Source organism: Euprymna scolopes, chromosome 40, assembly GCF_053919585.1.
Source record: "Euprymna scolopes isolate OS-2025 chromosome 40, ASM5391958v1, whole genome shotgun sequence".
Classification (NCBI taxonomy): domain Eukaryota; kingdom Metazoa; phylum Mollusca; class Cephalopoda; order Sepiida; family Sepiolidae; genus Euprymna; species Euprymna scolopes.
The window spans coordinates 35,596,734-35,621,399 of record NC_136521.1 but is presented as its reverse complement, the minus strand read 5'-3'; the positions used below and the strand labels follow the sequence as shown (position 1 = coordinate 35,621,399).

Here is a 24,666-nt window from a genome sequence, read left to right as displayed (position 1 = left end):
TGAACAGGTACGGTATAATAAATTATTGAGTTTATCTATTTTATTTTCACTTTCATCATATTTTGCTTTGGTTTTGATCCCCCAAATTCGAAGCTATCTCTTTACACCTCTTCCTTTTCATAACCTATCATACTTTAATAAATCAGAGTCCATTTTCTGTAGGCTGTTTTTGAATCCAGTCAACGACGGGTACTTTTGCTAGTATATATATATATATATATATATATATATATATATATATATATATATATATATATAACTTTTGATTGTCGATAATTTCATCAATTGAATATAATATATACAAAAAGAAAGATATGAAATATATTACAAAAGGGTAACTTACGTCAGCCATAATAAATGAGTCTAAATTTATTTCTTCTTCATATTCGCTTTCATCTTCTTCAAATTCACGTTCTGCTTTTTCTCTATCTTCTTCTTTTTCTTCTTCTTCTCCTCCTCCTTCGCATTCTTTTTGGTCTTGTTGTTTTTCTTCTTTTTCGTAAACATTTTGGGCAAATTCATTATCCGCTTGCAGTTTCACTCGCAATCGGTAACGACGCCAAACAGCCTGGTTTAAAAACAGACATTTAATCCATGCAATAATAATAATACGTTAAGGCAATTAAATGTTTGTACTTGCATCAACTTTGACAATTTGTGTGGATGCTGTTTCCGGCTGGTAGTACAGTTCACCTAACTCTTAGCTAACGTTAAGAGCAGCTGCTCTATCATCAATTGTGTTAGAAAGAGAGAGAGAGAGAGAGAGAGAGAGAGAGAGAGAGAGAGAGAGAGAGAAGGGAGAGTGTGAATTAGAGTGTAGACACGTTGACAGGGAGTTAAGATCAGCTGATTGGATTGCGTGTGAGTCATGTGATCAGGTTAGCTGAATCGAGTAGATTTGGTTGCGACTTGGACGAAAGCGGACGGCTTCGCCGTTGTCTCCTCCCCTTCGCTGGGGGTGGGAACGAACGCTGACGTGGTAGAAATAAGGCCTAGAAGAAGAAACCACAAGCCAAATTCACTTTCCTTACTTCTGTGAACAAACTGGAAGGTGAATAAAAAAAAAACTATAGAACCGATTTTTTGTCTTGGTGTGAAATAAATCTTCGTCCCCAAAACAGGTATCAAGTCTCCCTCCCAGACGAGAATTTCCAGATGGACCAACGAAGAAGCAGAGGTATGTGAAAATGCGTGTCACACATATTCACACTTAACAGCATATTAACTTATGGAATAGAAAGACTACTAGATGATCACACACACGACATTAACTCTGATAAGATAATCAAACACTCAATCTTTTATAAATAGACACGTTTTAATATATCATGTCCATTCCAATTTCAACCAATATACAACAAACGCTCATTTTATGATATGACAACATAACAGTTGTATAATATCGGGATGGCTATAATGCCATGTTGCGCATGGAAATGAGCTTTGCACTTATATCTACAACTATCTAGATGGAGATCCAGCTAATAGTCTACTTCTGTGTTCATATTTGGCATCAAACTAACTTCCCACTCGACTCCCAAAATGAAAATATGAAATGAAATTACATCTTTTTAAAGGCATAAATCAATGAAAATCTACTACAAATGTGTAATTTAAAATATTGCATCTGGTGTCATTCTGCGTCGAGCGTGAAACAAACTAAAATACACTTCCTTGACCTGCTATCTAAGATCAAAAGATAGTATTTGTTTTTGTTTTGTTTTGTTTTGTTTTTTTGTTTTTTTTTTCTAAAGATGGGGCAATATTATCGTATCGTCTGCGTTCGCACCAGACGTTTATAGAATGTATGACAACAATATAAACGTATTGTTCCACGGGTTCAAATCCCCTATTTATCACGTTTCAAGTCTATAGACCACCTGACTATTAACATTTTACTTTATAACACATCTATACTTGAACGAACCCATAATAGACGAAAACTTGAAATAGTAAAAGCATTACTAATGAAACTAAAACCCTACTACCAATAAAATAAACTTTACCAATATTACCTATTTACTATGTCTCCCCACGAGACAGAGTTAGACACCACGGTCGTTTTTTAACGTGGAGAATAGGTACAAAAATAAAAATTGTCTCAGTCGTGAAGTATTTCTCCTCCACCAAAAGAGAACAAGAAATAAAAGTGCAGCATCTGAAGAACAGATACTACACTTTGATCTAGCCTTGTTTTATCGTTATTTCCATGGCAGGTGTTCGTCTGAACTCCAATCTTTGGCCCCCCCTCGCCAATCTTTCACGAAAAACACCCGTCTAGCTGAATCCACTGTGAAAAATTTCCCCCACTCTATATCTGTGCCTAAATCAAAACGCGAATTCCATGAACAAAGCTTCTTTCTTAGAACTGCACGCCTATGGAACTCTGTTCCGTCTGCCTGCTTCCCACCTGACTACAACTTGGATGTCTTCAAGTCCAATGTTAACAAATTCCTAATGAACCGCCCCTTAAGTAAACACTTCATCAAATCTCCACACTAACGTAATGTACTTGCAATAACCCTTATCCCTGAGTGGCTTCCGGGCCTTGATAAGTGGTGATCACTGTGTAAAAAAAAATCTTGACCAAGTAGTAACATCCTGAAATGTTTGTACAGTTATTAAAATAATTTATTAAATAAATAAATATAAAAAATTATATAACTTGTTCAAAACTAGTTATATTAATCTATCCTTGATGCTGAATCTAGAAGGATTGGAAAGTACTTGGACTTACAACAAATATATAAACAACGGGCTAAGGATATGACTCTTAGTCTATGTAGTAACACGCTAAGTTGTTTTATATTCTACGTACGTAATCACATGCATTAAGAAAAATTATTCAGTTGTAAACTAGCAAGTATACTCGGTGTTGTTTACAAAGCGACTATCCATGCGGAAGATAACTCTAATAACAAAAAAGTTTATTGCTGGTAACTGTAAACAACGATTCTATGTTCACAGACATTCTTTTCGAAATCCTTCAATGAAAAAGAAATGAACTGACTAATTAATCGTTGGCCATTAAAGACGAAGGCCTTACGTTAGTTATCACCTGGTCAATTTTATATAATTTAAGTACTCTTGGGGGCCTTAAACATAAATGCAATCTATGCATAGAAGAAAGTATTAGAATGCTTAAATATGAACATACAAATATATTAAATAAAAGAAATGAAGTAATGATCAAATGCATGCATAGACATAGATTTCAAATTACAAGTCCCTCAATACAAAATCTATCTATTCGTGACAGTCCAACTGTATTGCGACTGGAAGGGCTACCTAGTACTTTCGTTTGTTTTTGTTTTTATGTGCGGCTTAGAGAATTGCCCCAAATAATTTTGTCTACTTTATGAGAGGTTATATTTAAGTACAGTGCCGGCAAAAAGAAAGTCCGCACTTGTAATTTTTTCAAAAACTGCAAATTTAAGCTAAATTTAATGTAACTGTTTAAACAAACTACACATCATTTGATTGGCCTTTTATTCTTCTATAATTTTAATTGTTCATATTTGACTTTTATTTGAAATATTCTAGTGTTCACCTCAATTTAAAAAAATAACTTGCAGAGGCAAAAAGAAAGTCTGCACAATGGAAAATTGTTATTTAAGTGTAACTGGTGCCGGCAAAAAGAAAGTCCGCACTTGTAATTTTTTTTCAAAAACTGCAAATTTAAGCTAAATTGAATGTAACTGTTTAAACAACCTATACTCCATGTGATTCGCGTTTTATTCCTCTATAATTTTATCTCTTCATATTTGACTTTTAATTGAAATATTCTAGTGTTCACGTCAATTTAAAAAGATAACATATTCAACCATTTATTTGGCCTAAAGCACTCATTCTAAATAAACGGACTATAACTTTTTCCCGTTTTTAACAGGCTAAAAAGCCTTATATTATATCATTTGACATTTGCATATTTGGCAGCATTTTTTAATTCAAGCAGACGTTATTAAATACAACGAATCTATTTTACTTTATGATTCTTTTTTATTATTTCTTCAATTTTCCTTATACTGTTTTTTTATATCAAGATCGAAATATTAATGAAAGTTCCATGGTTATCACGAACGTTGTCGATTCGACTGCGAATCATCTTTAGGTGGAATTCATGGAGTTTATGAGGTGCAAGTGAACAGGAGCAAAAATGGGAGGTAGAAATTTGAAAAGTAAACGAATCAATTAATTGTATCGAGAGATGGAGGGTCAAAGGTTTATAAAATGTTGTATAATTGTAATAAGAAAATATAATAATTGGTACCGGATGAGTAGAAAAAAAAATTGAAATTAAAACATAACCGGGCAACGCTAGATAAGGACAACTAAAATATTATGTAATTGTCATAATGTTACGTGGTTCGGAAACCAACACGTTGTGTGCTCAGTCGCAAATGAGACAAAGAATAGGAAAGAACTTCAACTTGCTTTGTTGTAAACATTTATTTCCTCATTTTCTCGTTACGGCCGTAACGTCCCTCACGTTATCGTCTTCTCAAGCGTTATTCACGCCTCTCACGTGATCTCGAACGTTATACCCGTCTCTAACGTTAGCTTCTTTTCAAGGTTTTTATTTTTCCCTATAGGTGACGTCATTTTGCATGCATTTGCATACGCACGTCCGCGCTATGTTACAATATAATTCGTTTTTGGATAGTTTCAAATTTGAGAGCAAAAATTGTTTCTTCACACCATCAGCAAGTCATAAATTAGCCAGTTTCCTCTTTTCTTTTCTTACCTGTATAAACGTAGCCGCTTTAACTTTTTCTGTAATGGACTCTTCCGGTTGGTCAGAATGGTGACATTTTGGATTTTTCACAGACTCTGGTCGTTGCCTGTTTATTTTGCACTCGTTGTTCTGTGATAGAGGTTTTCCTCGGGTTGACAACCTACTAAAAGAATTATTTGAAATTGATCATTATGAGTTTGTCCACACACACACACACACACACACACACACACACACACATATATATATATATATATATATATATATATATATATATATATATATATACAGGGTGGTTTATAAGTCACTTTACAGTTTGAAAATCAAATAACTTTTTCTTAAATGACTGTATTTAATTAATTCTTTCTTGATTACACAGTTTATAGTGTGGAAATTTGTTCTGACTTAATTACGAAAGATAATGTCTCTTAAGTCACCTCCATTAGTCGAGCTCTTTCTAAGCTATTCTTTATGACAGTTCTTAACATCGGAAGTTGTAGGGAAAGAATTTCCTGCGTATATTTGCCTTAAGGTCTTGGATGCTTCGAGGCTTATTTGCATACACTTTGTCTTTAAGATATCCCCAAAGACAAAAGTCTAGTTCTGTCAAATTAGATGAACGTGGAGGCCATTCAAAATCGAAATTTCAAGAGATTTTTCGATCCTGAGACATCACAGTTAACAACTGCATTGTTGCTCTAGCTGTATGTGCAGTTGCTCCATTTTGTTTGACACGAATACTCTGGCATGTTTACTAACTAAGGTTGAACAAATTCAATAGCATACCTTTTAAGAGGATATTGAATATTGAAATGGCGCATATAAAATCTTTGCATTAAAACAATTGATCGTCCATTTTCAAAGTGAAATTCAATTATCCTCACTCGTTGTTCCGTTGTAAACTTATCCAAACAAAAAATTTCCCAAGATTTTATTTTATAATTCTGAAAGGAGAAATTAAAATATATTAACAGAAAAAAGTTATTGAGATTTTAAAATGTAAAGTGACTTATGGGCCACCCTATATATATATATATATATATATATATATATATATATATATATATATATATATATATATATATATATATGAGCAAGCAGTTAATAAAATATGTTAAAAAAACACTTTGAAATGAATTAAAAACATATTTAATCTGAAAAGGAAAAACTAGATAAATGGATATATATATATATATATATATATATATATATATATATATATATATATATATATATATATATATATATGAGATTCGTTACTGGTTCCCTTAATGTAAGCGTGATTGCCTGAAGAGGTTTCTAGTTACTATATACGAGAAGACCGAAACATGCTCATAACTGTGTAGCAACACATTACTGCTTATGTAAAAATAAGTTAAAAGTATGTATATATATGTGTGTGTGTATGTGTGTGTGAGTTTGTGAGTTTGTGTGTCTCTCTCTGTGTTTGTGTGTGTGTTTGTGTGTGTGTGTCTGCCTCTGTGTTTGTGTGTGTGTGTGTTTGTGTGTGTGTGTCTGTCTCTGTGTTTGTGTGTGCGTTTCCTAACTATTCAATGTAATAATTTTTCGCTGAACCTCAGATAATATCGGTAAAAGGGAATATTATAATACCATAATATACTAATCTAAGGCCGCACGATCTTTACAGATATAAGCGAAGCCTACACCACCCTCTCGTACAATTACTTGGATTCTCTATTACTAACTACATCGGAACGTTTTTCTTTTTCTTTTTTTTTACTCAACAGATATGCATATTGATATGTATACCTTGAAAATAAAAAATGATCTACAAGAACGCGAACCCCTTCTCCTTTGAAGCATTGGGGAGATTACAACAGACCCGTATCTCTACGTGCACGTATTGGCATGTTTAAACATTCTACATTTTCCCTTTACTGTATAATATTTGAGTAACCACATTTCGTTTCCCTTAAGTTAAATCTGCTTGTTTTTAATATATCCCATCTCTAGGTGTGTCAGAAACCGACCTTACGAATGTGTGAAATATATTGAATAACCTCCTGTCTTTCCAAGCTTATAACTACTCGAAAAATGTAATTTAAATCCTATTTTTTTTGTTTAATTAAAGGAGCAAGGACAAGGTTTCAATTTTAAAGAAAGACAAAAAAAAACGTAGTTAAAAAAAAAAGGTTTTAAACTTCGGACTTTACAGGTAAATTTCTAAAAAACACTTCCTTTTTTTTGTTTTAAATTTGAATATATTATTTATTGATCTTTTATCTTCAATTTGTGATATATAAAACTTTGGTGCGTAAATTAATTATTTACTTTTTAATAGACATTTCAAAATGGGGGGGGGGTGAATTAAAAAAAACGTTTGTCTAAAATATTATATTCGGTTTATTGGAAAGAGCATAAAATTTCACATTGACCCTGAAAATATCGTAAAAATTGAATCAATAGAAAAATTTTGATAGATTTTTAAAGTTTAAAAATTGAAAAATACTTAACTGGTAAAATTCAATTGATTTCATTACTGTCTTTTTTTTTAAATAAAAAATAATATTTCTATTACTTTTTATACAACTTAAATAGTTTATTTTGTAAGTATAATCCATAAAGAAAATAAACAACTCGCTTTTAAAGGAGAAATTACGCGTTTTTTTATATTTTATTTTATTCGCAGTTTCGTATTAGGGGTGTCAAAAAATCCCTTAAAATTCTGATACACCTATCCCATCTCCCTTCTCATCATTCTCCCCGTCTATTCCGTTGCACTCCTCTCTTATATAGCGTTATCCCCTCTATTTTGACACTCTTTTATTTCTTACTAGTGTGAGGGTGGCGGCTTTGCTCGCGCGTAAAATACGCTTAAATATGATATTTTAATTTCTCCATATTTTATTATAGAGACGTGATTTCGAAAGTAAAAAAAATAAATATTTGGGAGCCATCAGCTAGAATCGAAACCGAAAGTAAAACTGTAGCATTCAAAGCTGATAACGTTACCACTGTACCAAAGTGACACGCATATGAACTGATTACAAATTTAAAATAAACTTAGATGAATGTACAAAATCTATAAAGATTCTTTCAATTTTGACCCCGTAAAAACTATTTTAACCGGCTAAAGACCCATAAAAGAGTAGTCCATAAAAAATATAATCATTTGAAGGCCATAGTGCCGATCTGCGACTTTTAGTTTCGGAACAGATAAGAGTTTGAAAATATGGGGACAGACAGACATATAGCCTTTTATATATTAGATTTATTCTCTATATTTTAAGGGTTCTTGTTATAACTATCATTATTATTATTATATTATTATTATTGCTATTATAGTTATTAATATTACTATTACTACTCCTTGTTTTTATTAATAATGTTATTATTGCTATTATGATTATTACTATTCGAAGTAGCATCAATATCATTGTTGTAGTTAATATTCTTGACAGCATATTGCTTCGTATTTTAAAAATGTAAAATGGGTGACAATTTTGAGAGTTCCAGCCGCTGTAAGTAGGGGGACGTCGACGCCTCCCTGCAAGAATTGCTAAAACCTAACGTCGTCATCTCCTCTAACGAGGATATGCATGCAACTGAGGACCGCTTGTGAATTTCATACTCCCATGGAACTTCCTCCTTTGAAGGAAACCAGTTAAACCCAAATAGGGTTAGTGACGTTTCACACACAAAAAATTTAACACTATTCATCAACCCATTTAATCTATTGCATTTTTATACAGAACAAACTGAAACTAAGCTAAATGTAACAGAGTATGACATCTTTCAATGTATTATAATTTGCCCCTTCATCCCATTTTCTGTTTGAGTCAAGTCCCGCAGTAAATAAAAGGTAGGGCAAACTAATAAAAGGGATTAACTATCAAAACTATTCTAATGACTAGCAATTTACTATAAATATATGATAATATATATATACTAGTGTTCCTATTTACAATGACTCCCCACGGGGCAGAGTTAGACACCAGGGTCGTTTTTTAACGTGGAAAAAAGGAACAAAAATAAAAAATTGTCTCAGTCGTGAAGGATTTCTCCTCCACTGACAGAGAACAAGAAATTGAAGTGCAGCATCTGAAGAACAGATACTTGATCTTGTCCCGAAGGCCAAGTATATTAGTGTTGGGGCGATTAATCGGATTCAGTAATCGGGAAAATCGGAACTTTTAGAGCATCGGAATTGGAAGAAATTGTGCTTATTTTCGGATTCCAAGAACAAATATTTTAATTGTATTTTTATTTGATTTTGTTTAATGCTAATCTCTTCCACATTTTTTTTTTATTTCACTTTACTTTATTTGTTTTTCTTATATCTCCTTTTATATATATATACTGTTATATATATATATATATATATATATATATATATATTTGTAGTCATCGACATACAGTCCTGTTTCGTTGTATCACAACTCATCAGTGCCGCTAGACTAGCATCTCTCCCAAGCCAAGGATTGAACCTAGAACCGTCGTGTTGAGTCGGCAGTTCTCCCACTCGACCATGGAATCGACGCCCGTAAATAACTCGTCGGAATGTCTATTTAAATAGACACCCGCCACCAATTTTATAGTGCTCAAATCGCCTGTTCGTAAACAAATAAACATATATATATATATATATATATATATATATATATATATATATATATATCACAAAACATGAAGGCAGCAAGTTCTATAGACAAAACTGAGTTTGTATTGGTATGCTGTGAGCACTAGAATAAATTCGTTTAGAGGTAGAATCTGGTATTTATTTCATTATCATAATCATTCGGGCAGAAAGTGAGAGAATGAGAAGCGATTTAGTCATGGATATTTTAGGAGTTACATTAAAACACGTGCGTTCATTCTGCTGTTAAAAGAACTCTCTCGAGATCCCAGCACTGATACTTCTCTTTTGTCACTTCAGTTTCCATGCATTAATTTTGACCTCCTGAACTCAGGATGATTTAACAAATTACCAAAATGGGAAGACGTCTGTGTCCAAAATACATCGTGTTTATTTATTTATCGCAGATACATCCTTCGTGCAGAGAGACAAATGCAAATATAGTCTACTCTGGCACTTTTTAAGAACCGACATTGTAATAAACGCTTTCATATCGCTTCTAAACGAATTCAATTTAGTGTTAGATGTTGACCGGGCAACGCCGAAAAATGGCTGGTCCACGATTCTTATGATTATTCAAGCCAAAACGTTTTGTCAGCTAAAATACGTTTTAGAATAATCCAAATATTTAGAATAAATATTTATTTACATTAATTTAGAAATGCAACTTAAAAATGTTATCATAACAATTCATCCTTACCAATCCCACTTTCGATCATTTAAGTGATGTCCTGCCTGATACAGGTATTGACGGTAATGACTCTTCATCTATCTATCTATCTATCTATCTCCTTAGAAGGATTCATGAATTCATTGTTGCTCATCATTTAAGTGGGTTCTCAATCATGCCAAATGGTCATCCATCTAGTACTGTCTATGTTTATTGTTGCTTAACTTCGGAGCACTTTAATATTTTACAAACTAGCAGCATTGCTCTGGGTAGAATTGTAACCTCTCTCTCTCTCTCTCTCTCTCTCTCTCTCTCTCTCTCTCTCTCTTCTCCTCTCACCCCCACACACCTCCTTTGTTCTTCTCCACTCAACCTATTCCTCTCTTTGAACATATACACACATGGCTCGAGTCGGCGTAAATGAAATAACTCTGTGAAAAAGTCAAAGTTTTTACCTTTACATAACATTAAAAGATGCAAATCACCATTGGACACCTCAAACAATGAACTTTATTTTGAATTTTAGATCCGGGGTAATGCCGATTACCAACTTTGTGGGGGTGTATAATAAGAAATTATAATGAAAAATTGTACAACCCCTCCTTTAAATTTCAACGGTAAAAGGGATACATTCCAGTCAAACTTTATTAAAGCTACCTCCCCTTTAATATCTAAATTTTTCCACGCATACAAAACCACGATGAAGAAAACAAAAACAACTCCAAAAATATGAAACCATCCACGGAGCCAGAAACTTTTTTCCATTCTTTTTCAAGATGCCTGGCGATGGTCGGAGTCTACACTGACTGAAACTTTGCACAAATAACACTCAAGATGAGAATAATAGTTCGATCAATCCACTCATCTCTCATCTTAAAAATTAAAAACTGTAAAATACAAGAGGTTGAAAATTGTGTACATCACCTTTATATTAAAACTCTTATCTGTCTAAGTCTCCCAATCTGTCCGAATATCTTTTCATTTTCCTTGCTTTTACATATCCCTCTCCTCCATCCCTCTTTCGCCTGTGCCTAGCCCATTCCTCTCACTTGTTTTAATATATTGAAAATAACAAGTCATTCACCTCTCCTTTGTATAACAGATGATATTGGAAATGGTTACCCGCTAGAACGAAATCTGGCTCAGTTGGCCCCCAAAGAATTAGCTTTTCTTTAATTTTAGACATTATACATCCAGGGCAACGCCTATCAAAAATATCACCCTTTTGGGTGTTGTTTTTTTCTAACTGTGTATGCACACATAAGACACACATATAATTGCCTTTTATACATTAGATTAATAACTAAATTACGATATAAAATATAATTAAGAAACAAGAATGATTAATATTATATCAATAGTGAAATAACTTTATGAAAAAATCATAGTTAATTATTTCTACATCAATGGTCGGCAACCTCGAGCCTGCGGGCCAAACTCGGCCCTCGGGAGAATTTTTTGGCCGGTTACCTTATCCAGACTAAAAATATTTTTTTGTAAAATATGTTTATCATTTTTCTTTTCTTTTTTTTATATTCCTGTAGTAAATAAGTGTTATCGTTTAAATCTTATCATATTAAATTTATTACTTGTTTTGTTTTGTTTTTGTTTTTATCATATTAAATTTAATACTTATTTTGTTTTGTTTTTGTTTTTATCATATTAAATTTAATACTTGTTTTGTTTTGTTTTTTGTTGTTTTTTTTGTTTGTTTTTTTTGTTTTGTTTTTTCAAATGCACAGAAAATTTGGTTCTTCTGTAGAAAACGTCTCGCTGAATTACTTTCGCTTTTTCTCACTCACATGCCCCTATTCCGAATTATTAGCAACGAGCCGAAATCTCTGGACTTTTTCGACCGAAATCGTCATTAATCTTTTTTTTAATGTTTAACATATTTCAAACTGATATAAATTAATTTAAAACAAAAATAATTTTGTTATGTAATTTAAATATAATCATATATTTAATACTTGTTTTCTCCAAACACACAAAAAAATGTATTTACATATTTAGTAACATTGTTGTCCTCTGTAACAATGTAGTCAAAACTGTTTGCCTTTTGGTCCTGATACTGCAAACAGTTGGCGACCATTACTCTACATAATAACATTTAAATATGCTTGTACCGAATGGTAATATTAAATGGACATTTGACTCTTAAATAATGAATTTCTTTGTTTATTTTAGTATCATACATCCGGTGTTATGCCGATTAAAAAAAGTACCAACTTGGGGTGTGTTTTTTTTTTTAATTTTAGCTGGGCGTACAAACATACATTTGCCTACTCAGTGTCGTGTATTGCTGTGAAAACAAAAGAGAAGAGTTGTGTATCACCTTTGTATTAAAACTCCTATCTCTCAACGTCTCTCAATCTGCCTCTCAATCTTTCTCTCCTTCCCCTCCACGTTTTTCCACATCCCTTTCCTCACCCTCTCTCACCTGCAGCGGACCCATTCCTCTCTCTTGTTTTATTCTATTGAAAATAATAATAATGTAAGCTACTCACCTATCCTTTATATAATAAATAACATTAGAAATAGCCGAAAACCCACCACCACTCACGACGACATCTGACCTAGTTGACCCCCAAATAATGATTCTTTTTTTAATTTAAATATTGTTTATGCAAGAATATACCAACGTTTTGTGCATTTGTTTCGTAGTTTTGGATTTCTAGCTGGATAGATACACGTAAGAACACACTCACACAACTGATCTGTAACTAAATTCGATGCCTCCGTTCAGTCTCAAGAGACAATGGACATCCCTGTAAGTGTAGCCGCGGGTGTAATTACAAGACAAGGGTTTCGCAATCTCCAACCACACCTCTCCTGAATCGGCACCGTCCAACGGTAAGATATCCAAGACTGGCTGGAAACAATGCCGAGATAAGCGGAGAGCACATACAGCACCTGAAATTCACAAATGGTCACCCATTAGTACTGACCAGGCTCAACGTTGCTTACCTTCGATGATCTGACGGGAACCAATCTGTCAATTGGATTATGCCGTATATCTAATTAAATTACTCAAGTTATTCAATCAAGAAACAAGAATAATTAATATTAACAAATTAATATTAACAAATTAATATTAACAGATGTGCCAGATTTGCCTTTTTTTTTTCCTTTGTTTTTGTTTTTCTTAATGTCATTATATCAGTCTTTGCAAATACCAGACTCTGAGGACGAGGTGTGGAGTCGAGTTACCCGAATTAACGCGTCGTTCAGTGAGCAGAAATAGAAACTAATGAAGTGCGAAAGAATACCTTTCGCTTTTCTTCCCACACTGACGCACGTTGTACACGGCAGACGCTCCCTCAAAATACCAGCACGATGCTGTTACATAGTTTTAGAAGCATTCTAGCGCACTGGCTACTCTTCTGGCGTTCGTTTTCATCTGTGACACTTTTAGAATATTGATTTTACAAACAAACAAATCAGAGAAATAATAAATAATACAAGAACGTCTGACAATGTAAGAACGAGTAAAAAAGTTTTGAGGGTTTTTTTTTTAACTTACTTAGCCATATCGTATTAATTATTCCCAAAGTTATGCTAGGAAAAACAATGCCACCACCTCCAATGCTTCATTAATTAAGAAAGCACTTGTTTATCATTTTTATATTTAACTAGCAGGGAGATCCGACGTTGCCCGGTATTGAATGATGATCAACGAATATTTCACACTCCTATATTTTTATTGTCATCGAAATCCGTGAAATCGCCCGGGAAGAAACTTCACATGCCTTCATGCACTAACTTAGTCCAAAATACATATTAACGGGAAAAAAAAAACATTAAGAAAACCTACAGACCACGTCATGCAAAAAAAAAAAAAAAAAAAAAAAAAAAACGAAAATTTTCAAGTCTTTGCAGTTAATGAAAAAAACTAAGAAATTTACGTGTGGGGTTTGAACCTACAGACCACATCATGCAAAAAAAAAAAAAAAAAAAAAACATGCTATCAACTTACCCAGAGTAGAATTTTCACGGCCAGTTGTTTTATCATTGTTGCTAAGTGACGACATGGAAAAAATGGCTTTATCGATTTTTGATAAATTAAAATAACAGTTTCGATTATTAATTATCGATTATCGGCAATGATCAGGAATATTCTGAGACAAAACTTAACTAAGATCATTCCCAGACTTATATACTAAAGTTCAGTAAATTGTGAAGAAAATCTATTCATCCGTTTCGGAATCTATAAGGAACGAACTCACACACACACACAAAGTTGCATTTATATAATTGTAGAGATAGAGATAGAGATATCGGGATGTGATCCCCCACTTTAAAATCTAAAATATTTTTTCTGTAATTCCTTCGTGCGGATATATATTTCAGACTTTTTGCATTTTTGCTAAAAATAAATTACGTCATGGAAATCGCATTCGAATCACATAAATTACTTACAGTCGATTCTTTTCTGTGTTTATTTAAGAAAAGTGATACTTTAATAAGTATTTTTGGTAGAAATTCTTTATTTACGATGTTACTAACAAGGAGAACCGACGTTTCCCGGGATCGAATGATGATCAACGAATCTTTCACCCTCCCATACTTTCAGTGTCATCGAAATCGGTGAAATTGCCCATTTCTCAATCAGATCGATTGATTTCCTGCTCTAGTTGGGGATCGATCACGGTGCACCGAGAAGAAGGTTCACACGCCTCTCCGCAGTGGTTTGTACACCACACATTGTAATCTACATTGCACTGTAGAGAACCTACTATTTTATAAAATAATTTTTATAAATAACTGCTTGCATTAAAGTTTAAAATGCAAAAGTCAAGTATCATGCTTCAATTGTGTATTAAAGAGAAACATTAACTTCGAACGCGCCCCTGTTATATCCAAGGACCTACTCTTGATTTTATATGTCTGGCTTTTCTGTTTGTGCGGTGATATTGATATGAATTTAAGTTTAAAATGAAAAAGTCAAGTATCATTGTGAAATTGTGCTTTAAACAGAAACATTCATTTCGAATGCGTCGTTGTCATATCAAAGAGACTACTGTCGATTGTATATGTCGAGATTTTTCTGCTTGTGTGATAACCAAACTTCTCAAATGCACTTGTGATATTAGGTTGTGTAAAGTGTTACCTTTGGTCAAAATCGCCTGTTCTTTCTTTCCTTGGATATTTTTTTTTCGATTATCGATTATAGATGCTTATCTATCTAAGAACACTGTCAGATATATAAAGTGCATTAGTGTGAAATTTCATAAAAATCGTATTAACCGTTTCTGAGTACATCGGAAACGAAGTCTCAAAAGCAGTTCATTTTATATAAAAGTAAAGTAGGTAGATAGGTATGTAGGTAGGTAGGTTGACAGACAGACAGACAGACATCAGACAGACAGATAGATAGATAGATAGATAGATAGATAGATAGATAGATAGATAGATAGATAGATAGATAGATTTTCACAGAATATTATTCATCGTCAACTGCGAATATCCTTAACTGTTATCTTGGAGCGGCCTTTTGCCGTGATAGATGGTGACTCATTATTTATTATAAGATGCTTTTTGTATTGCGTAAATGATTAAAGTATTGGCTAAATGTGATTTCAATTAGCCAAAATATGTAGAAACAACTAATAACCAAAAAAGAAATGCTTGTGTTATGGTGATTAACCGGGCTATTATTCTCATCTTGGGCGTTATTAGCACAACGTTTCTGTCGCTGCAACCTGCGACCTTCTTCGGGTGTTGAATACATGCTTCTTTTTCTCTACTAAGGAAAAGAGGGTTTGCTCTGCACTACAAGAAATTCGAACCGTGGGTTTGAGGGTGGGCCCGTAGATCATAAAGACAGTTCAATCTTCAGGGGTCACTAAGATATTTTTTAATGGCTATCTACACTATTTCTTGGCCTTTTTGTCAAGATCAAAGTGTAGTATCTGTTCTTCAGATGCTGCACTTCATTTTCTTGTTCTCTTTCGGTGGAGGAGAAATCCTTCACGACTGAGACAATTTTTATTTTTGTACCTTTTCTCCACGTTAAAAAACGACCCTGGTGTCTAACTCTGTCCCGTGGGGAGGCATAGTAAATAGGTACACTAATTGGAAATAGTGACAAAAAGGAAACTTAAACAGGGAAACTGAATCACTAATAACAGCTGCACAATATAACGCAATTAGAACCAACCAAATCAAAGCAAGGATCGACAAGACACAAGAAAACATCAAATGCAGACTCTGCGGAAAAAGAGACGAAACAATAAACCACATAATTGGTGAATGTAGCAAACTAGCCCAAAAAGAATATAAAAATATACACAATCAAGTGGAGAAGGCATTACAATGGCAATTATGCAAACAATTGCATCTTGAACACACAGACAAATGGTACAAACATAAATCGGCAGCAGTACTGTAGGATGAAAGTCACAAGATACTCTGGAACATTGAAATACAAATGGGTAAACCCATACAAGCAAGAAGACCAGATGTCATGATAGTTAATAAGAAAGAAAAGTCCTGCCAGATTGTAGATTTTGCCGTTCCAGCAGACCACAAAGTGAAGATCAAGGAGAATTAAAAGTGGAGCAAATACACGGAATTGGCCAGAGAGCTCAAAGGAATCTGGAAAATGAAGAAAGTAAAGCTAACACTACTAATAGTAGGAGCGCTAGGAACGATACCGAAAAACTTTGAAAAAAAAGAATGGGAGAGATTGGAATCAGAGGGATGCCAGAGAAGATACAACGAATTTCAACAATGAAAACTGCAAAAATATTAAGGAACACCCTTGAATGTGGAGACTAACACCACACATAAGCTACACACAAACTGGACACAGAAACGGCTACACATGCAAAACACAAACGAACATCACATGGAATCATGAAAACTGAAATTGTATTAGTGAAAAGTACTGCCCCTTCCCTTTATTTTATTTTGTTTTAATTTATTTTATTTTATTTTAATTTAATTTATTTTATTTTATTTTAATTTATTTTATTTTAATTTATTTTTATTTATTTTAATTTATTTTATTTTATTTTAATTTATTTTATTTTATTTTATTTTATTTTTATTTATTTTTATTTATTTATTTTATTTTATTTTTATTTATTTTATTTTATTTTAATTTATTTTATTTTATTTTATTTTTACTTATTTTATTTTATTTTATTTCAATTTATTTTATTTTAATTTATTTTATTTTAATTTATTTTAATTTATTTTAATTTATTTTATTTTATTTTTACTTGTTTTATTTTATTCTATTTCAATTTATTTTATTTTATTTTTATTTATTTTATTTTATTTTAATTTATTTATTTTAATTTAATTTATTTTAATTTATTTTATTTTATTTTAATTTAGTCTATTTTATTTTATTTTAATTTATTTTATTTTATTTTAATTTATTTTAATTTAATTTATTTTATTTTTACTTATTTTATTTTATTTTATTTCAATTTATTTTATTTTAATTCATTTTATTTTAATTTATTTTATTTTATTTTTATTTATTTTATTTTATTTTAATTTAATTTATTTTAATTTAATTTATTTTAATTTATTTTATTTTATTTTAATTTATTTTATTTTATTTTATTTTAATTTATTTTATTTTATTTTAATTTATTTCATTTTATTTTATTTTATTTCAATTTTATTTATTTATTTTTTATGGGTGTCACCATAAACGGGCACCACACCAAATAATGAGGGTCAAAGAGGATGGAAAGACCGGGGAGAGAAAGCACTAGCCAGACCTCCGCTGAATCAGTGCAAAGTGAACTGAGACCTTGGGGAGGCTTATTGCCACCCAAATTCCAGTGAAGACTAATAGTCGCCGCCAACAAAAAATCAATGGTAAGCGGCTGTTGCGATAACGTAAATTCTTTTGCCAAGGTCATCGAAAGGGGTGGAGAGTACTGTAAATCTAGAGAGACTTCTTGTCACTCAGATTCCAGGGAAAACCACAAGTTGTTCTCAAAGAGTAACCTTTGATGATGGCTTGTGTGACTACTCCTAGTGAGTAAATAATAACTATGCAAACAGCTGCACCTTGAACGGTCACACAAATAGTATAAATACAAATTGGCAGCAGTATTTGAAAATGGATATCAGAAAACATGGAGGTACAAACAGATAAACCTATTCAAGCAAGGAGACCAGGTATCGTAATAGTTAATAAGGAAAAATTCTACCAGATCGACGATTTCGCCGTCCAGCAGACAACAGAGTGAATATCAAGAAGACAGAAGAATGAGGCAAATATACTGAACTGGCCAGATAACTGAAAGAGATATAAAAGATGAAGAAAATCAAGATAACACCAATAATAATAGGAGCACAAGGAACAATCCTGAAAAACTGAAAAAAGAATGTGACAAATTGGAATCGGAAGAATGGTTGAGAAGATACAACGGATAACAATGATTAAAACATGTTAAATAAAATCCTAGAATGAGGAAACCAATCACATAGACTCCAACACTAACCAGTAATTTGGATACTGCAATATCGTAAAACAAAATTTAAAAAAAAAAAATACGACCACTGAAAACTGAAACCGCAAAATACTATCCCCACCAAACAAACATGGTGGTATCTACATCAGATAGCGCCACATGAAAGCGTTATGAAAGATTCTGAAGGCCCAGGGGAGGAGAGAAATAGCCAGACCTCCACCGGGGAGAGTGCGAAGAGAGCCAGTTCCTTGGGAAAGCTTTATGCCGCCCGAAATCCAAGGAATATCTTTGGCCGATGCCAGCGAGAAATCAATAGTAAACGGCTGTTAAGATAACGTTAAGTAACCTGCGATGGTTATCGAGAGAGATGGGGAGCACTGGAAATCTGGAGAGACTTGTTGTTACTCAGACTCCAGGGAACACCAGAGGTTATTGCCAGTAATGATCGCTGGTGATGGCCTGTATGAGAACTCATCGTGAGTGACTAATACTACTACTACTACTACTACTACTACTAATAATAATAATAATAATAATAATAATAATAATAATTCCAAATCTCTTACAAGATCACCTCCTTACTCCAACCGAGCATACCCCGTCCCCGTTTCGAACCTCTGCACTGTTCATCGGGCTGTAATGAAAGCAAATGATCCGAACAACAAGATTGGGTCGAAACCTTTCCGCCTGCACGGCGCCCCCGGCTGAAAACTCGATGCTCAAACCCATTCACTGGACCACCACCGCCGCTAAACAGCCTGCCATCTTTCATCCTTAGTCGTATATATATATATATACATATATATATATATATGTATATATATATATATATATATATATATATATATATATATATATATATATATATATATATATATATACACACACACACACACACACACACACAACCGGCATTTTGTTTACAAGCGAAAGCCACAGTTTGTGAATAACACTTGCTTCACAGGCCACGCCCTTACATGGATCAAAGGTTTAAGATCACAACGGCGTCTTTTACCCACCCACACAAATTGACCTTACCCATTACGGCCTGACGCGTCGTTTTGGGCTTTGGCTTTAGACTCACCTACCCACCCACCCAGATACACACACGTTTGTACAACCAAACCACGATTCTCTAACCGACACATCATCCAGAGATTTTTCGCTCTACTACAGGTATTTCACCCCAGACCCTTCCTCCGTTTTACTAACTACCAATAGACTTGTCTACTTACCTGCTACAGTGAGGAGTCTGCGAGTGTTTTGCAAATGCTGGCGCTGTGGTTGCATGTTCTCGCAGAGTAGCAGCGCCGGAAGCAACGACCACCGGATGGTCGTGTCCAGAACAGTCCAGATGCGCTTCTGAGACTTGACCTTTCGAGCGGGTATCTTGACTTTTTACCGCCACATAAGAACTGGGGTCGCGGTTCGATGCAGATGACGTCACTTGGGCTTGACTGATGTATGGAAGGACAACAGCAATATGAAACAGAAAACAAAAACCGTAAAGAAAAACAAAAAAGAAAACAAGAATGCAAAATTGTAAGCTATTGCCGCCACCAGCAAAGACGATAACATTAACGTAGACAATAGTATTGACTGCGAATACTAAGGTTAAATAATATTTAATAATATATAGAGGGGAAATAATATTGACAAATATATAAATGGAAAATAATATTGACAAATATATGACTGGAAAATGATATTGACAAATATAAGACGGTTAATCAATATTGTATAATACAAAATAGGAGAATAATATTGACAAATATATGAATAGAAAATAATATTGACGGATATATGACGGTTGAAGTATATTTAATAATGCATAATGGAAAATAATATTGACAATTATATAATTAGAAAAATATATTGATGAATAAATGACGATTAAATAACATTGAATAATACATAGAGGCGAAATAATATTGACAAATATATAACTAGAAAATAATATTGACAAGTATATAACTAGATAATAATATTGACGAATATATGACGGTTAAATAATATTGAATAATACATAGAGTCAGAATAATATTGACAATTATATAACTAGAAAATAATATTGACAATTATATGACTAGAAAATAATATTGACAATTATATAACTAGAAAATAATATTGACAATTATATAATTAGAAAATAACATTGACAATTATATAACTAGAAAATAACATTGACAATTATATAACTAGAAAATAATATTGACAATTACATAACTAGAAAATAATATTGACAATTACATAACTAGAAAATAATATTGACAATTATATAATTAGAAAATAACATTGACAATTATATAACTAGAAAATAACATTGACAATTATATAACTACAAAATAATATTGACAATTACATAACTAGAAAATAATATTAAGAATTATATAACTAGAAAATAACATTGACAATTATATAACTAGAAAATAATATTGACAATTATATAACTAGAAAATAATATTGACAATTATATAACTAGAAAATAATATTAACAATTATATAACTAGAAAATAATATTGACAATTATATAACTAGAAAATAATATTGACAATTATATAACTAGAAAAGAATATTGACGAATATTTGACGGATAAATAATATTGAATAATACAAAGAGGCGAAATAATATTGACAAATATATAACTAGAAAATAATACTGACAATTATATAACTAGAAAATAATATTGACGAATATATGACGGTTAAATAATATTGAATAATAAAAAGAGGCGAAATAATATTGACAAATACATAACTAGAAAATAATATTGACAATTTTATGACTAGAAAATAATATTGACAATTATATAACTAGAAAATAATATTGACAATTATATAACAAGAAAATAATATTGACGAATATATGACGGTTAAATAATATTGAATAATACATAAAGGCGAAATAATATTGACAAATACATAACTAGAAAATAATATTGACAATTATATAACTACAAAATAATATTGACAATTACATAACTAGAAAATAATATTAACCATTATATAACTAGAAAATAATATTGACAATTATATAACTAGAAAATAATATTCACAATTATATAACTAGAAAATAATATTGATGAATATGGAAGGGTGAAGGTTGACTAATATATATAGGGGAAATATCGACTGGTATAACGAGAGTAAATAATATATGGGAAAAAATAATAGTTACTTGTTTAAAAATAGAAAAAAATATTGATGAATAGGTGAGAGTTCACTAAAGGAAAAATATCGGCAGATATTGGGAAAGAAAATAATATATGAATAAAGATAATACTAGTTATATTACAAAATGGAAAATATAATTTATAGATGGAAAATAATATCGACAACTATATAAAAGAAACAAGTGATATTGACAGATATAAAGTACAAAACTATTACTTACAAATATAGGGATGGAAAATAATATTGCTTAATATATAAAGAGAAAATGGTATTGATGAATAATAAATATAAGAAAATATTGACAAATATAACAAAAGAGAATGATATTGACTGATATAAAAGGAACAAATATTGAATAATTGATAGACGGGAAATTATATTGACGAATATATAAACTGAAAATTCTCTGGACGGATAAAGAGAGGAAAATAATGTTGACGAATATATATTGATTAATATATAAAAAGGCAATAATATTGAAGAATGTAAAATATAAAAAAAATATTGACAAATATAAAGAGAGAAAATAATATTTAATAATACATACAGGTGAAATAATAGTGACGGATATAAAAAAATAAAAATAAAATTGAATAATTTATAGACGAAAATTATTAAACCGAAAATTATCTTGAATTCAGGGAAGAAGAATAAGTTTGATGAATATATAAAGAGGTTAATATTGAATAATTTATAATAGATAAAATAATATTGACAAATATATAAAGTGAATATATTATTGCCGCATGTAAAAAGTGAAAATGATATTGATGAGTATAAAGAGTGAAAATATTAGTAAATCATTTATATAGATAAAATAATATTGACAAATATATAAAGGAAAAATAATATGAACTCGTATACTGAAAAATATTGACGATTATAGAAAGAGAAAATAGTATTGTTCCGTGGCGGTGACGTCATTTGAGCTTGTCTGATTCATCGAAAATGTATGGAAGTACAATAAGAATATGGAACCAAAAAAATTTTTTTTAATAAAAAGAAATAAGAATGAAAAGTGGCAATCTTTCACTGCCATAAAAAGGACGATATCATTAACGTGGATAATAATATTGATTGAAGTGAATACGATGAATATCGAAGTCAATCATATTAGAGAAAAATAATTTTGACAAATATTTAAAAGGAAAATAATTTTGACAAAAATAAAGTGAGAAAATGATCAACTAATATAAAAAAGAAAATAATATTGATAAATACATAGTGACAAAATAATATTGACATTAAAGTAAAAATATTAACTAATATAAAAAAGAAAATAATATTACCAAATATTTAAAAGGAAAATAGTGTCGACAAAAATAAAGTGAAAAAATAATATTAACTCATATAAAAAAAAAGATAATAATATTGACGAATACATAGGGACAAAATAATATTGACATTAAAGGAATAATATTGACAAATACATTGGGAAAAAATAATATTGACTTAAAAGGAAAAAACTAATATAAAAGGAGAATAATATTGACAAATATTTAAAAGGAAAATAATGTTAATAAAATAAAGTGAGTAAATAATATCAACTAATATAAAAAAAAATAATATTGACAAATATATAAAAGGAAAATAATGTTGACAAAAATAAAGTGAAAAAATAATAGTAACTAATATAAAAAGAGAAAATAATATTGGCAAATACACTGGGAAAAAATAATATTGACATAAAGGAAAAATATTAATTAATATAAAAGGAAAATAATATTGACAAATATTTAAAAGGAAAATAATGTTGACAAATGAGAACATAATATCAACTATTATAAAAAAAGAAAATGATATTGACAAATACATAAGTAAAAAATAATATTGGCATATAAGGAAAAAATATTAACTAATATAAAAGGAAAATAATATTGACAAATATTTAAAAGGAAAATAATGTTGACAAAAATAAAATGAGAACATAATATCAACTAATATAAAAAAGAAAATAATATTTACAAATAAATAGGACAAAAATATTGGCATAAAAGGAAAAATATTAACTAATATAAAAGGAAAATAATATTGACAAATATATAAAAGGACACATCATCAGGAAATTGGTGGTTTGACTACAACAACACCAACCGTAGTTAACCGGACTTTAATTTTTTACTCGGGGGAATGCTACCACCGGGCAACGCTGGTTCACAGGTCCTGGTAATAATAATAATAATAATAATAATAATAATAATAATAATAATAATGTGATAGCACGAGCCTCAGCTGACATCACGCATATAGCCAAACCTGCAGTGGAAGAGTGCGGCGAGTACTGGTAGGTTGAAGATGATTATTGTCATAAATTACCAAAGATGGTCATTACCAGCAATAAATCAATAGTAAGCAAACAAAATAGAAAAAAAAACGCCACCACCACAGCCATTATCATCATCAACATCATCAACAACAGAACAACAACAACAATAATAATAATAATAATAATAATAATAATAATAATACGTTTCAAGGGTTTCTGCATTGGTCAATGTTAATTCAAATTCTTGTCCGGATTCGTCGGATTCTTCAAACGATGGAAACTTGCTGATACTGGAATCGCCATATTCATGAGCGTAGCGATATTCTATGGATACCTGATACGATTTCTGATGCCATTTCTCGTATGCATTGCACACACTGAGCAAATTTGGTGGCTCTGATTCATAAGCTGTCCTATGGAAAAGAAAAAAAGAAACATATATATACGTTTATTTTTAACTTGATATTTTAGATGTACAAAAGAATTAAATCATAACCGAAACGCAAAGAAAACAATTAATAAATCCAAAGAAATACGTTTCCAGTTCAATAATCTTCCTAACCAGAATAAGTACATAATACAATATGGGAACCATTAATCTAAAAAATAAGTAAGGTTAAAATTAATATATATATATATATATATATATATATATATATATATATATATATGTATATATATATATATATTAGTGTTGGGACGATTAATCAGAATCGGGAATCGGAAAAATCGAAACTTTTTCTGCTATTTAAATCGGAAAAATTGTGCTTATTTTCTGATGTC

General features: G+C 31.2%; 1 protein-coding gene across 3 annotated transcripts in view; it reads right to left on the bottom strand.

Moving 5' to 3' along the window:
- The window catches only part of LOC145265494 (uncharacterized), a 185,282-nt gene that overhangs the window by 40,286 nt on the left and 120,330 nt on the right, over nt 1-24,666 (bottom strand). For all 3 annotated transcript variants that reach the window (XM_080121374.1, XM_080121372.1, XM_080121373.1), the window contains exons 19-22: nt 24,087-24,296; nt 19,679-19,900; nt 4,745-4,898; nt 344-568 (exon numbers count right to left, since the gene is read on the bottom strand). In XM_080121374.1, the coding sequence (XP_079977500.1) occupies nt 344-568; nt 4,745-4,898; nt 19,679-19,900; nt 24,087-24,296 (811 nt within the window). The remainder of the gene's footprint in view (nt 1-343; nt 569-4,744; nt 4,899-19,678; nt 19,901-24,086; nt 24,297-24,666) is intronic.